General features: G+C 32.2%; 1 protein-coding gene across 5 annotated transcripts in view; it reads right to left on the bottom strand.

The window, feature by feature from the left end:
- Window positions 1-15,939, bottom strand: part of KaiR1D (Kainate-type ionotropic glutamate receptor subunit 1D) — a 412,954-nt gene that overhangs the window by 16,477 nt on the left and 380,538 nt on the right. For all 5 annotated transcript variants that reach the window (XM_085481707.1, XM_029309255.2, XM_029309257.2 and 2 more), the window contains 3 exons: window positions 13,732-13,899; window positions 6,081-6,101; window positions 3,555-3,707 (listed from right to left, as the gene is read on the bottom strand). In XM_085481707.1, coding sequence (XP_085337833.1) covers window positions 3,555-3,707; window positions 6,081-6,101; window positions 13,732-13,899 — 342 coding nt within the window. The remainder of the gene's footprint in view (window positions 1-3,554; window positions 3,708-6,080; window positions 6,102-13,731; window positions 13,900-15,939) is intronic.

The raw sequence follows: 15,939 nt of genomic DNA, 5'->3' as shown, positions 1-15,939 counted from the left end.
CTTCCTATCTTCCTGCAAGTTACAATTGTACATATGTGTGTATTCGTATAAAACGACGCGGTATAATTGCGGACGAAATTCTCGGTGACTGCTTGTAATTACTGGTTCATGAATATCGCGAAATTAAATTCAGTCCTGACGTGCGAGGATTAATACAGCTAGCGTTACCGACGATTTATGGTGTAATTCTTCGAAAAAGTAAACCATCCCCCGGTTGATGATTATATAGGACAATTTGTTTGCTGTAAGAAACTGTCGGCGATGTAATGTAACGCGAATTGGTAACTTACATCACTCGCCGCAAAATCTTTGTTTGAGAAAGCTATTATGCTATGATTTAGCCCGTTATAGTAGAAGAGTTTCTATCATAGTTTATGAGAGCGCGTTTTCTCAAACGAAAACGATGTCATAGCCGAGAATTTGTATCTTTAAAACTTGAACGTTTCCTGAAATTGCATATGTAACGAAGTCTCACGGTTGATTCTTCTCTTCTTTTACTCTTCTCAGGCTGTCAACTTGGAAATAACATCTCGAAAAACGTTTCACATGTACTTTTGAACTCGCTAATGCTCTTGATGACGAGATAAAACTTCAATATTATTCTTTATACAACAATTTTTTTTATTCGCTTGACTGTGTCGCAAATATTATATTTATATGTAATCTCTGTTAATTATTTCTGATTATAACTTCTCTAAAGATGATTCAAAAAAGGATCGAAACGTACGCTTTAATTATACTTATGACTCATATTTTAAATATATATACGCTCTACTTCCTGTGCTGGGCTCTTATTGTCATTTTTACTCCTCTTTTATTCTATTCAGGAAAGCCTTTATAATTGTATTATTCATAGCTGAAAAATTATTCGTGCGGACATGGTAAATTATTTATATTTTTTTCGCGTATTGTCTCATTTCTTTTTAGTCTTTATAATTCAAAAAAGAATTGCCGTAAATATCCAAAATATATTGTAGCACATTAGATAAAATTTTATTTTTAGATGAGAAAGACACATAAAATTCTTTTTTCAAAACTATATTTTTTCGAACAAATGTGTCTCTTTTTTTTTATTAAAACAAAACCTAGAAACGTCACATGTAATTCGAAACGGTTGCGCATTTTTCGTATAATAATTCGGATTTAGTCGCAAGTTCATCAAAATTACACGCGCAGGCTTGATTCTATCGACATCAATTTTTGCTGATCCTTGTCAGGGCGTTCAGCCCGTCCTGCATGACAGGCTTCGCTCGTTCGTGACATGTACGCAGTCACGGTTGCATATGAGAGTCGCCTCCGCACGGAGAACATATCTTCTGATACTTGTCAATTTCGACACGGCGAATGACGAGGCAAGTTCCCTCGTATCCTGCATGCAGTGCGTATTTATATTCACGGCAACTCGTATCGCGGTGCTGATGCAATGCGTTACCATATCCCACGTGCGATTTCGGCGTTAAGCAGCTGGAGCATGCCGCGCATTCACTGTTACGGCATACGAATAAACAAATCGTCACCAAGGCAAATGCGAGATACAATCTTGTGTAGCATTACTTGCGCAGATTATCTTTTGCATACATTATTTTAATCACTACAATTTTTTTCAATTTATTTTTCCCCTTTAAAATACAACCAAATATATATTTTTAATAATTTTTTATTACTGTCTTAAAAGGCTCAATATTTTGAATTTATTTTTTAAAAAGAATATAATTTCTCTTTAATAACATAATAAAATTTTGTCATGTTTTAACAATGATATTAAGATGTCTGTCAAAATATTACATTTAAATAATTTATAAGTTATATATATATATATATATATATATATATTGTTTATAAATTTGCTAAATGGATTTTGAATCAAGTTTTCTATAAACTTTTCTGGGAAAGGAAATTTATATCAGTGTAAAGAACGAAATTTTGCTTAATAACTGTTGTCTTTTTGAACAAATCTTTCGAAAAGCGAATCTTTGTGAGAGCCACTCGTATTGATTATAGGAACTTTATTGCGCGTATTTGGCCTGAATATCGCGCGCCAATTCATACATTGCGCAGCATACATCCTATGGGTCTGTGCAGGCCTTGGCGTCAGAGATGCACCGGGGTAAAACCGCGAACGACAATTTGTCAGCGCGGTGCGACAGCTTCGTTTAAACTGGAGTAACTTTCTATTGTTCTGCGAGAACAATCGTGCGGATCGTGGAAAGTCAATGCGTCCGGGTTTCGCGTGATTTCCTGCATCTCGCGCTAGTGTCACGTATATTTATCAATTTTTTTTCTCTTTAGCTTTGCACGCTTTTTTGTATATGTGTCATGCATCTTGTTTCTTGCATTAAGGGCCATCCGGAAAATCCACAGAATCTGCATTGATATTAAATTAATGAGTTTAATCTAGCTTTCATTGTTTCATCAGTAGTTTGTATGCACGAGCAAATTTGTGCCAAAGCGGTATATCTGATATTTACTTGCGATATTAATAATACTGTTAATTCTCGTATGCAGGATTTTAAATATAATAGGCTTTAAAATTTATCAATTTAATACAATATTTTATATTACGTATATCCGTGCATTAATATTGAGTATAAAAAAAATTTATAAATTTTTAAAAAGTGTAAGCTTTCATTAAGTAATGTCATATTTGTAAAATGTAATCTCTTATTGAGATGTTACAAGAAATAAGAAGAGAAAAATGAGAGAGCCTCTATATATATATGTATGATTTATGCGTTGCAGAATGACGGATGGATCTATGGTGCATTCCGCATGATGTACATATATGACAAGACTCATGATGCTTGTTAATGAGCGATGCGTAGAAGGCGAGCGAAGCGAATAGGTCGGATTAAGCATATCGTTATAATGGCTTATTACGTTGTCGGTGCGATCGATCGACGATGCCCATAATTTTGCAAAATTAATTTCTCCCTGGTGTAGTACATTCGCGATAACCTGCTTCTGCGTTGGATAATACAAGCGTATACTAATCATGCGGAAGATAGTTGCACCGATACACAAACATTGTTTTTATATCATCAAGTTTGATGCGTGCGCGTTTTACACGAGGTTGATAGACCGATAATATTTTAATTATAAAAATTTGAAAGAATCGCGCTGATTCGAAACATGTTATTTGCTATCTCTAAATCTATTATTATATAACTAATGTAATTAATTAGACGTCGCAGTATTAGAATGTAATTGGCTTATTTTATATTCACTTTTTTAATTAATATGAAAATAATGCATTTAAAATATACTTAATGTAAAAATTATATTACTCATGATAAAAGTATGATGAGAAAATATTAATTAATAATGATGAAGACATATCTTTTCCATTTAAAAGAAGTGTCAAGAAGTGTCAAGTGCATTTAAGAAATTAAATAAATACGTGAGAACCTCTTGAAATTTTTTCTAACGTGTATATTGGAAGATATTAGAATTATTTTACATATTAAAATAACCTGATATTACATTTTAGATAACGTAAAAATAAGAAGAACAATATGTTTCAAGATGCATATATTTTTCTAATTAATGCTACTTACGATCTTCATATAGTTAATAAGTGAATATCCGTGAGGCCAAGTGTCTGTTGACTCGCAGGATAACGGCTTGATATCGATTTGCTGAGACGTGTCGAGATCGTGCAATGCCTTGGCGAAGAGATGGACGGCATCGTACAGTAAGGATGTTTCAGTCTGTGAATCGCAGACACATGACAAAATGTCATCAACGACAGAGATGTGCTTTGTGCAAGATACCTATTTCACGCAAAGTAACAAAGTAGAAATATTTTAGAAGGGAATGCAGGAAAATATTTATACCGAACAATTGAAAAAAGATCGCAATCGAGAATTCTAAAGATCCGTCTTTGTCAACTTTCCACGAGATTTTCAATTTTTGCTAAAATCTTCTATAAAATTAAAAAAGCGCGTCCGCTTGATTAATGAATGAATAGTCATGAATGTGTATGGAAGGCGAGAACAGTGGAAACAGATTGCGCTTACTATTCGCGTAGTACAACTCGATCATGTGAGCGGACGGAGTCGACACGTGAGTGGATCAGCTGTTCGCTGTCATGAGATTCGCCCGCGCGAGCATGCACTATTTTTTGTAAGGTCGCCGTATCTCCGGTCGTAGCGAGTTGAAATAAATTGCGAGACAGAAGCCGAAGGTGTACAGCGTTTTTCCATCTAAGAATAGCTATTTTGATCGCGTAATCTTTTCTCTAACTATAACATATATTTTTTGTGATTGATATTTTTTATGATCATGTCGCTTTACATATTTTGTATACTGAATATTCTAGAAAATGATAATAAGATTGATAATAAGGTTTTGGACAAAAGAAAAGATATTATAATTTAATTTTCTGCGTATGAGCTTACTTATAGAATTTAATATATTTCTCAATATACCAATTTATTGAACACGATCGGAAACTTATTATCATTATATACTATTCTGTTATATTATAAATTTTTGAAACATCTTATATATAACAGAGAAAAAGATATGCGACATTATTAAAGTGTCCGATATCAGAGAGAAATATTTGATGTCATCGATTTCCAGACTATCTCAAGCGAAATCGCAATTCTACGCTGACGATATTGAAATTATCAAAGAACGTGACAAAGAATGGAAAAGCTAGATCCCAAATCTGCCGTTCTTCGAGAGGAATCGTATTTGTAGGTGGAGATCCGACGGGGAATTCCCGTTTCCGCGCCAATGCAAGCGGGGGAAACGAAAGAACGAAAATCTCAGCTCCTGGGAGGATTTCACGGCAAATTGGCGCCTCTGTTTCCCCGACATTTATATTTCGTAACTCGCGCGCACGGCATCCCCGCGATACTGTCGCTGTAAAAGCGGTATCATCTTAGATATCGCGCCGTGGCTGTACATTCCTTCCGATATATTCGGGACAACCAATATCCTTACCGGATTTTACGAGGCCTCGTCCGGAAAGCGTATTTACGGAGGGACAAGTCAATGTATACGATTCACATGTTTCCCAATATAAAGGGACCATAGGGTTCCTTATACTATATAGATACGCCAAAGTTTCGGTCAAATAGAAGTTCCATGAAGAAGTCACACTTTTCCCTAACTTTATTTATTACCCACATCATTTACAAGAGAAAAAGACAGAGTTGAATACATGAATTACCTTGAAATTGCATATTAAACGATATCAATATTCCGAATGTTTAATTGTCTAATGATCGGTAGAATTTCATTTTTTCTGTCATCTGTGGCGAACTGTCGCATTAACTATTCGGAAAGATTTCTTATTAAAATAACTTTGTTTTTTATTGGTTTTATATCAGAGAAAAATTTAAATGACATCTAAAACGGTTTCTATAGTTTTTTGATACTTCACGAGCAAGTGAAAAATTCATTCGGAATGCAGTTACAATCGGAATCGTAAATAGTTCCACAGTTTTCTCAAGTCTTCTTTTGTTTAAAAAGAATGTAATTAAATTTTAATTTGCATTCGCATTGATTCGTTCGTTTTCTTTTTATATCAAGTAGTTTAGAATCTAATTAATTTTTCGTAATATAAAATTCATGTAAAATTAATTTTTTATTGACAAATTATTTTATATCTATAAATTTTTTTTTTTTTAATTTTTGAGAATTTGAAAAACGACAATGTGTCATGATATTTCGTAGCACAACGTATTTTTCACACGCCCCCAGCAACGAACGTATAATTTAATATAACTTTGTATTAGCTTTTGGTAATTATGATCGAATCGATTTACTGATTGAACATTCTTGTATTTTGCCGATAATTTACTCATAAATAATTAATTACGAATATAAAAAATAAATCCAATTATTTTAATTGATGTGTATATTGATAGAATTCACACATAACCAATTAGTTTTATCATTGTAAAATTTATATAGACGAGCAATTACTAATATCAACATTTTGTTACAAATCTCATAGAAAGGGAATATATTATTTCTCAGGACATGTTATATTCAATAAACTTTGACAATTATAACTGTTATAATTAATATTTTTTTATCTATTTATAACAAACGTGTGTTTAACTTACCTTTATAGTTGTGAGATTATTCTGTTCCATGCATGCGTGAAAAAAAAATACAATTTAATATTTAATTTATAAAATATTTTTATGGAAGGTTTAAAAAAATATACTTTATTGTAGATATAAAAAGTCAAATTAACATGGCACGTTAATTGAATAATAGAAGCAACAATTTTAGAATAGAATAGTCTTTTAATTATTTACATAAAAAAGCTGAAAATACGAATATAATTGCTAACTAGTAGGATATAAGTTTAAGTCTACTGAACGATGTCGCAAAATTATTCGCAGTTCACGCACAAGTCTTGAATAACTCGCTACTTCTATCCTAACGATCCTACCCTCGCTACACATATGCACATATATATCCCATCTATAATCAAATCAATATACTGTCCGTTTGTTTGTCGTCGGCTTTGAATACGCGATTGAGTTAATTAGCCTGACTTTGACGCGCTCGTAATAGGATTGTCGACATTCTCCCGAACGACAGACATATCCCCGTTACGGAATTTGGCCAAACGTGATTGTTCGTTATGCAACAACGCGATTACGTAACGTTGCTATTAAATTTTGAATGACAGCGCGTCGCGACGCGGCAGAGACGCGGATGGATTCAATGGGGCTGAGTCATCTCTCAATTGGTTCAATGATGCCTATTTAATGTTTCGTATATCCTTTGATTACGCACGTAACATACTATTCAGTTAAAGTAATGTGTACATGGATTTGCCAGTTAAGAGTCAATTGAGAAAATATACCTGCAAATTCTGACGAAATAGATCAATTATATAAATTGATATTATTTTCATCTATAGGAAATTTCTGTCTCTTTTGAAATATATGTATTGCAGTTGCGGTTTATATAGTGAAATATCTTTCAATAAAACCAATTTTAAATGAATATAAAAGGGATATGAACATATCGTTAAATAAATTCACAGAGTCCATTAAAAATCTTGAAAAAACCTATTAATCTAATAGTTTTCTTTAAAAAACAAGTTTTAGCTATCAGTAAATAAATCACAGTTTTCACAAAAGCGATAAAATGCTCGAGTACGATTGAATGGGAAGGATATTCAGGAGAATATAATAAAATTGCGAAATGCTTTCTTGAAGAATTGAATGCACGAGATGTTCTTAGCCCTGTGAGTTTTCCGTAGAGGAATCCGCAAACCTAGCGGCCATTGTGCAGCTCGGATAATCCACCCTCTTGGCGGTAACCAGCCTCGTGTCGGCTTGAGGGTGGAAACGCCCTAGAATTTGCCCTTTGCTGATAAATTTCCCATGAATACAGGCGCCCATCTAGAGATAGAGGTTTTCCGTCGATTCCACGGTCTTCAAGGGATTCATTCTATAAGGACATCTTGACGGAAAATGTTCTCTCATTCGTATATATGAAGAGAAAACGAAATCGTCTTGTTCATTTGAGTTCACTCTCAAGTAACTACTTACTAAGTAAATCTGATTTGTCTTAATCCTTCTACAACTTGTAAATGATTAGTGTATACTTTTCTCAAAGTTAAATGTTCAATTTTATTTCAAAGAATTAATTGAGATAACATCCAATTTTATTAGCAAAGAAAAATAATCGATAAATTATTCCCAAATGCTTCCCAATGCACTGAAAAAAATTTATTGAATTCGAATAAATGTTTCTTTCAATACTGCCTAATAAATAATTTATTTGAAACCAATAATATTGATTCGATGTGAAAAATATTTATTTGATATAAGAAAATCCTTTTCAAAACAGATAAATATTTGTTTCAAATAGGTATATAGTATTGAAATAAATATTTATTAATTTAATAATTTTTTTCAATGTATAAGTATAACTAAAGTACAAGAAACAGATTCGTCACATATTGTTACCAAGTTTTGGATAATAATGGTATGATGACATAACAATGAAATAATACGCAAAGTCAACAAATATATACTTATTATCAACGAAACATTAAAAGTCTACAACTTTAAATGTCTGGCAAGTTTTTCTTCATTAATAGATGTCAAGCATGGAGAGAGTACGATCTTACTTAAGAATTTGAATTCTGATTTAAGAAGTTCACTTGTTCTTTTTTTTCGCGGTTGTACCGCGATGTTTCTGATTTTTTGAGATAGTAGTAGTGGTAAGTCTAATAGTCGGCGTCTCGCGTAAAGCTGCGATACTGTGCCTGATGAAACTGGCGAATTGAGAAAGTTTTTATTACTGATGTTTCTTTGCGTGCCACAAATGGATGGCGCGCCGTAGTCTTTGGTGGCAATTCACTTCGCGCGGCTTTCAATTGACGATTTTATAACTTTTATTTTGTCAGATTTTACAAGAGACCGAGTGTTTCTTTGTATCGGCATTTCATTGTCCTCTTCTCGCTGAAGCGAGTAAGTGAAGACGCGCTATCCATCGTCACAATGATATATCTTCCGTGAACTATTGACTGTTTCTCCTCACTACGAGAGAAAAAAACACCACAAATTCTATCCGTCTGCTGCACGCGGTAAAAAATACAATATTTATAAACACGTCTTTAAAAAACAGCAATTTTTTCATTGCAAATAGATTTAATTAAGGAATGTACAGAGAAATTAAACAAATACTGATTGGATTTTCGTCTGTACTTTGTTTTCTTAGAAGTATTATTTTTCAAATACATGATATAGTAATCTATATATTAATGAATTAGTTGTATTAAGAAAATCGAAAGATTAAAGATACAAAAGAAAGAGAGAAAGAGGATGAGAGAAGTTTTGAACATGAAAATAAGATATTTTTTTTATTTATTATCAGGTCACGGCGTATATCAATATAATAGCGATTGGAAATGTAATAAGTTGTCTTCTGTATATGTCTATATATATATATATATATATGCATTTGCCGTATTCATGATACGAGAAGTCATTTTCTCCGTGTTATGAACAGGTCACAGATCAAACGGGTGAGGGTGCTTTAAAAAAAAATAAAAGAAAAATGGAACTACTCTGAAATTATAAAGAGAAGAAGATGGAAAAAAGATGGATAATTTATGGTGTCCTTAAAACGTCTGAAGCTATTTCGTCGGGGGATTGCAATTAGTTATTTTTTATAAGATATAAATTAAATTTTATTAAATTTATGTTATTTATATTATTTGTATATTATACGCATTTGCGTTTCTACTTAAAAATCCTATATGTAATATTTCTTTTTAATATATTTTCTGTCTGTGTGCAAATCGTTTCAAGCATCTTCAGTTAAATTACTTACATAATTTTAATTAAAATTCAACAAATTGCTTTAATACGTCATGTTAATAAACTTTACAAGTTGTGTAACACAAATAAGATCGACATTTTCAAAATATGCTATATTATCCAACATATTAACATTTATTTTTTTGCTATATTTTCTTTATAATCCTATATACATTGTAAAAATGCAATACTTAATACATTTTATGACTACGTTTTTATAGCTTCATAAATCTGCAGTTTTATCTTATGGTTTTGATGTAGCGTCACATCTGTAGAGACATAAATACACACTACATCAAACAGCGAATGTATTGAAGCTTAGCAATATGCGGTTTAAAATATAAAATCCATAAAAAAATTACAAAAAAATACATCGTTTCTTCCACAAAGTATTGCAAAAAATTACACACGTATAAACAATATCTATTATTAAACCATAAATTGCACGAAAATAAAGTGCTACAAAAATAATCACTATTTTCGAACGCTTTGGCAACCGGGTAAATATTAGTGTGTTCGAATGATATTTCGGCTTTCGCGCGAAAAAGGTAAACGACGTGAGAGAGCATCTTTTGCGGAATAATGTCGCTATTGCAACGAACGATGCAGGAGATCTGTCACATTCTCGTACAGGATGCTGCAGCTACGCGTATACCGCAGAACATCGGCAAAAAGTTGTTGAAAAGTTTGCGCGAACGTGCAACCGTGTCGGAGCAAATTGGCCTTTTTAAGGGCCCGGACGCGCTGGACGCGGCAGATGTTGCTTCCGTCGAAATAGCCGAACGTACGGATTCGCGTTCCTCAACTTTTCTGCAGTTGATGCCGTGCCAGATGCGACGGACGATATAATTCGCTTTTCGCGAATTGGCGCTTCGGTATTTGCTTCTTTTTACGGTACTAGCAATAGTTCATTCTGGAAGAGATTCAAGGGGGATTTTTCACTCTTAACATTTTTAAATTGTGTAACGCGAACGATATATGTGATCCCACTCACGTTGGATATACGGTATTCATGGATTATACAAAATTCGAAATACGTTGTTTATTTAGAGAAACGCAAAATTTGAAATTTATTTAACGCGATATATATGAGAATGATGTATGTTACTCACATGAGATCTATCGCATTTTTTTTTACCGCGTTATACATGAATTCGTATTATTGGAAGAGTTATATATGAGTTTACTGTAATTCCAATTTTATACGATTAGATTACACTCGTGAAATTTTATGGGAATATATACTGATACAAGAGCATTATTTATTATGCAAGAAATTCATCATGCATTACAGAAGAACCTTATTTAAGTTTAAAATAGAACCAACGCAGTATACGTTTAATTAGCAGAATGTAAAGCAAAATATGAAGATAAAAGTAGTAAAAGAAATGCTTTTTCTTGAAATATTTAATGTATGCTTATTTGTTTGTAAAGAAGCATATTCTTTTATGTATATGTATTGTTACTTTTCCGGTAACATAATGCATGTAAAATATACAAAACAAACGTAATATATACAGCAGCATAATAGAGTTGCAAACGGCGAATATAAATGGAACAATAACAAGAATGAAAGCAATAATCTTGGAAATAATCTTGATGGATAAATGAAGGAAGAAGCTGAGACTATGATTATTCGATATATTTCTCGAGATATCATGAATAGTAATCATTCTCTAATAATTATACACCATTAATTATGGAAATGCAGGATAATTAACGAATCGACAAACATACAATTTGTCTTTAAATCGATTTATTTCTCATTCAATGAGTATCATTTAATAGAAATAAATTTTTATCTATAATAATGCAATACGTGAACATTATGTTGAAGATAAATTTTTAAAATATTTTCAATTTAGTAGAAAAAGATTAAGATATATTTTAATATTGTGATGATAATAATAATAAATCTTTTAGTACAAGAAAAGTTAAAAAATCAATTAATACAAATCTTCGCTCGTATATTGTATATGCAACTAGTGATAGATAAAAAGCCAACTTATCGAGTAATTATTAGAGTTGTTCTGTCAAATAAAATTTATTCCATGTATAAACTGAACATAAAACATTATGTGAAAGTTACAAACATTCTATACTAAAACTTAAACGAAAATTACAATCATTATAAAATAAACGTTTCAACCGCACGCAGTCTTCCTCAGTATTTTATATTACAGTAATTATTAAAACAATACAAATTCATACAAAAATTCCACATAATATCGAAAATTAATGTTGGTTCTTCAAGAAAAGTTAAACTTAAAGATACTTTTTTCAGAACGTTTTATTTTCAGATATTATTAATGAGTAATTTTGTAACGTCTGCTTTTATGAAAATCTTTTGAATTATTAAATCTTTTAGAGGAAACGAGCGCTAAGTCTCATGTTAACGCTATACATCCAGGTCTGTATATCGACTTAATCGATACGTCCAATAAAATGTCGACACCTAATGGAAGTCTGCGAAACTCGCGTGTACTTTCTCATGTACACGTGTATATACCTATGTACCGATTAATTTGCCGCCGTTTCATTACGCCGTTACATGTACAGAATATGTGTTCGTCGAAGTAGGTAAACTGTACACGTAATTCTCTGCACTACGAGTTCGCGCGACGTTCTCGTACGGATTGTACTTGAAATCGGCTTACAAAAAGTGAAAAAAGTAGTATGCAAACCGCATCTACGAATAACGCGGAAATCGTGTTTACGCATGGACTATTACATTCTGCCTGACCTGATCTTTACAAATTCAAGAGGTACATAAAACCAGAAATGTGTTTGCGTTCGTGATTTTACGAGAAGATGTAAAATTAAAGGCAATTTGCTTGTACAATTTCGATATTGTATTAATATTATATTAATCGCGTAGTATAATATTACATTGCGGGTATGATTTGTGTAATATAATATTATGAATGATTTGTGCATTATGTTTTACTTTCAATGAGTATTAGTGTATTACGAATATGCTGTACGTTGTGAATACCAGTATTACATTTTTCTTTCAAGTGATTAAAAAATATATTTTTTTTATTGTTATTACTCATTATTAAATTGTCTAAAAATTTGACATGAAGTTTTTATCTTACACTAATACTTATTATTAGATAGATCTTTTATGCAATTTATATTGGAGTAAAAGATATTAAATATAATATTTTTTAAATAAATAATTACAATGATGTTTTTACACGTATGCAAAATGTTGAGTTTACGATCCGTAAATGTTGGCAAATTTTTTTCTATTTTTATTATAAATTCTAGCTTGAAAATAGAAAAAGTTCTCCAAGTACACACTTGAAAATTCTTAGAAATCATTTTGTGCTCAGGTTTAAATAGTTTGATTTTAATTAGATTTGATTTTGGTAGACGATATATGTATAAAGAGAACAGTTATATCCGTATAAATCCATATCTGTATATTCTTAATGGTTATATAATTCCACAGTAAATATGCAAAATATACCAGAAACATATTATCTCTAGTAAGCTTTTTGGCAAATTTGATATTAATTTATTCATATCGAAAATTTGATCGGAATGATTTAATCTACGTGTATGATATTTCCTGATGTTTAATAGATTTATAAATTGAAACGAGGCCACAAAACATTTCGAATTATTTAATATGAAATGTTCTACATATGAATATATGAAGTGTTCTACATATGTAATAAATTACTGACATTATTTTATTTTTAATTACTTAATTAACTATCCGAAAATTGCGATTATTCTGACAGACACAATTATCTATTTTAATTTCTAGTATTCGCTGTTCAATATTTAGTTAGAAGATTCGGCCTCTTTTTACATTACATTATCGTTGCAAATAATCGACAGGGGTTACTTTTTGATTGACAATAAGCGAAAAGAGGACTCGAGCTCGATAGTCGATTTTCTATGATATTTGCATTTTTATGAAAAAAGTATTTGTTAAAAATTTAATTTTTCTGTGACAACAAGTCAAATTTCGAAACTAGGATATTACTCAATTATTTCGCTTACGTACTTATTTCCGGCTACGTCAAAGAACGCGAGTTGGCTTCCGCTAAGTCTTACGAACGAAAGAACGGAGAAGTAGATCGATGCGGTTGTCAGACAGGCTTGCGCGAAGAATGCGAAATTAGAGTGTTATTACGTGAGACGCGCGGCCGCTTTAAGGACGGGAACATATTTTGTCGTAGAACGATCTTTACATTTACATACATAACGTTCTATGTTTACACTCTGCGACGCCATATATATCTTACGCGCCACATATTATTTATACTTTATGCCCGAAGAGAACTTTGAGAGCAGAAATATCGGCATCGGCGAAATAAACGGCTTCAATATAACCAGTGTAATACGGCAGGGCGATCCATTCCCGGTTACTACTGTTACTAACTCTCTTCCGCGAGCTGCACCTTACCTTGTTGCTGTTCTGTCCCATATCGAGCTCGCGATTATAGCGCTTCTCACCGTAGATCCAGTCCTGGATTACCTTCTGGATTTCTGGCTTCTCCGGGTCCACTAATCGAAAGGCAGTGATATTGGTCCCGCCGTGCCTGAATTCTTCTAAGTCGACGGTATGCAAGTCCTGAAAGGAGAATTTCGATCAGTCGTGACATAAATTCCTATTATCACATACTTCCGTACTAAATCATGGAATTTTATATTAGCTATACCATACATTCTGTGTACATATATATATATTATAATGTATTTTATATTTAAATGTACTATACATTTATATGTATTATTACATTTTATATGAATATTTATTCGGTTATAGAAGATTCTATTGATCGTAAATATTAGTTTTTCTTCTAAAAAAATTGAAATATATAAATAATAATTGATAATTTCTTCTACATTTTTAATTAAAATCAAATTTAACGCCAAGAAAGAATGATAAAAATTACGAAGTAAATTTTGAAATAAATAAAGAATTTTTTAATTTGGAATATATTTTTTTCTGAAACTCTGTTTTACAATTTACAATTGATTAGTCGTGCAAAATAAATCTCAATTGGATTCACATGGTAAAGCCAATGATATTTTAGAAAATCTTCTTACAATTAATGTTTTATGACTTGTTTCAAACGTAGGGTCCTAATCACTTTGACAGATGTCGAATTTCATAAAGCTGGGCGATTCTTTTTTTGTGTGCTTTTCAAAGAGAATTTGATGTTTTGTTTTGAAACATTTTCTATAAGAGATTTGCCAGTTGTTACTGCAGTACAAAAATTATGTTCGATTTGTTAAAAGAAAAAGCATTCACATTGTTCTCTTTCTATATATCGTTTCTTATTGTTTTGATAGATTACACTTATTACTTTTGATATTTAATTTGTAATTTAATTTATAAAGCTTCCAGTGGATGTATAACGCACCAGAAAATTATATAAGCTATGAGCGTGTTTATTCTGCTTATATATTGATTTTAAAATTATTTGTTATTAAAGACTCTTTATTAAAAATTATTTTAATTTTAATAATTTAACATTGTATGTTACATTTGCGGAAACAGAAAACTACTCACATAATCTGACATATTTTGCTAAAACATTTTCACATATGTATATCCCATTGTTTTTCAATTATTTGGACGACTACATTCGGTAAATTCGTAGGTGCGTGTTTACATGTCATGGCAATCGCGATGTTTGTTAATGACAAACAATTTTAAAATTAATATACCTAATTTACCTGACGTACATAATAAATAGTGTAACAAATAAATAGTGTAATCACGTATTTGATAAATACTAATTTTTAGGTTTAAATTTTTTATTACTATGAGATGTAACGCAATATATTTGATCTTATGAAGAAATCATGAAGTGTCGGTATCTAAAAAATATTTAGCGCTGTCAGACAGTGGAATATTCTGTGCATGCACTCATTCGTCAAAATTATTTTACACTGAAAGAATATTAATAACCGACTACACACGAGTAAAGTTGAAATATACTTTGTGTACGTCAAACTTGCGAAAGTAAATTAAATGACTACCGTGGGTGCAAACATATTACAAAATTAGAATAATGTTTTCGGTAAGAGAGTTAAAGCGCAATAATTGTTTCATACCCGTTTTGATAAATTGTATGATAGATCGATCACTCTCATCGCGTGTGTATCTCTCTGTCTCGAATTACTCTAATATATTATAGGATACAATGTATCGTCATTTATTTTCGCCACGATCGACAACACAACGTGAACATGAAGAATGTGCGAGTTTGCATTATTCGTGATGTATTCAGTAGCTATCAGCGGGAATAAAGATAACTCGAGCGTAGAAGGATCTGCTTCATGCGGGCTGGTATCTGTATCAGTGACGCTGGCGGGTCCGACGTGATTTAAAGTCGCATGCAGAGCTCGAAGGCGCATCCCGGTTCCCATCTTTTCGAATACTCGCGGAGAATCGCGCCGCCGCGGCCATTTATTATCCTTTGTCCCGCATATACGGGAACATGATGGATAAGTCCGATATTCCCGATCTGCTGTCTTCGCGAGTGAATCGACACACTTGGCGACGTATCCACGTTCCCGATGTCACCCGGATCGATTGACCGCCTCGTTGGTGATTGATCATCATCTCGCCCGCGGCTACATCCGGTCTGTCCTCCTTCGA

Source organism: Nylanderia fulva, unplaced genomic scaffold (assembly GCF_048542155.1).
Source record: "Nylanderia fulva isolate GAGA-0341 unplaced genomic scaffold, ASM4854215v1 Scaffold19, whole genome shotgun sequence".
In the NCBI taxonomy this organism is placed as follows: domain Eukaryota; kingdom Metazoa; phylum Arthropoda; class Insecta; order Hymenoptera; family Formicidae; genus Nylanderia; species Nylanderia fulva.
The sequence above is the reverse complement of the archived record's forward strand: the minus strand, read 5'-3'. Positions and strand labels throughout refer to the sequence as shown.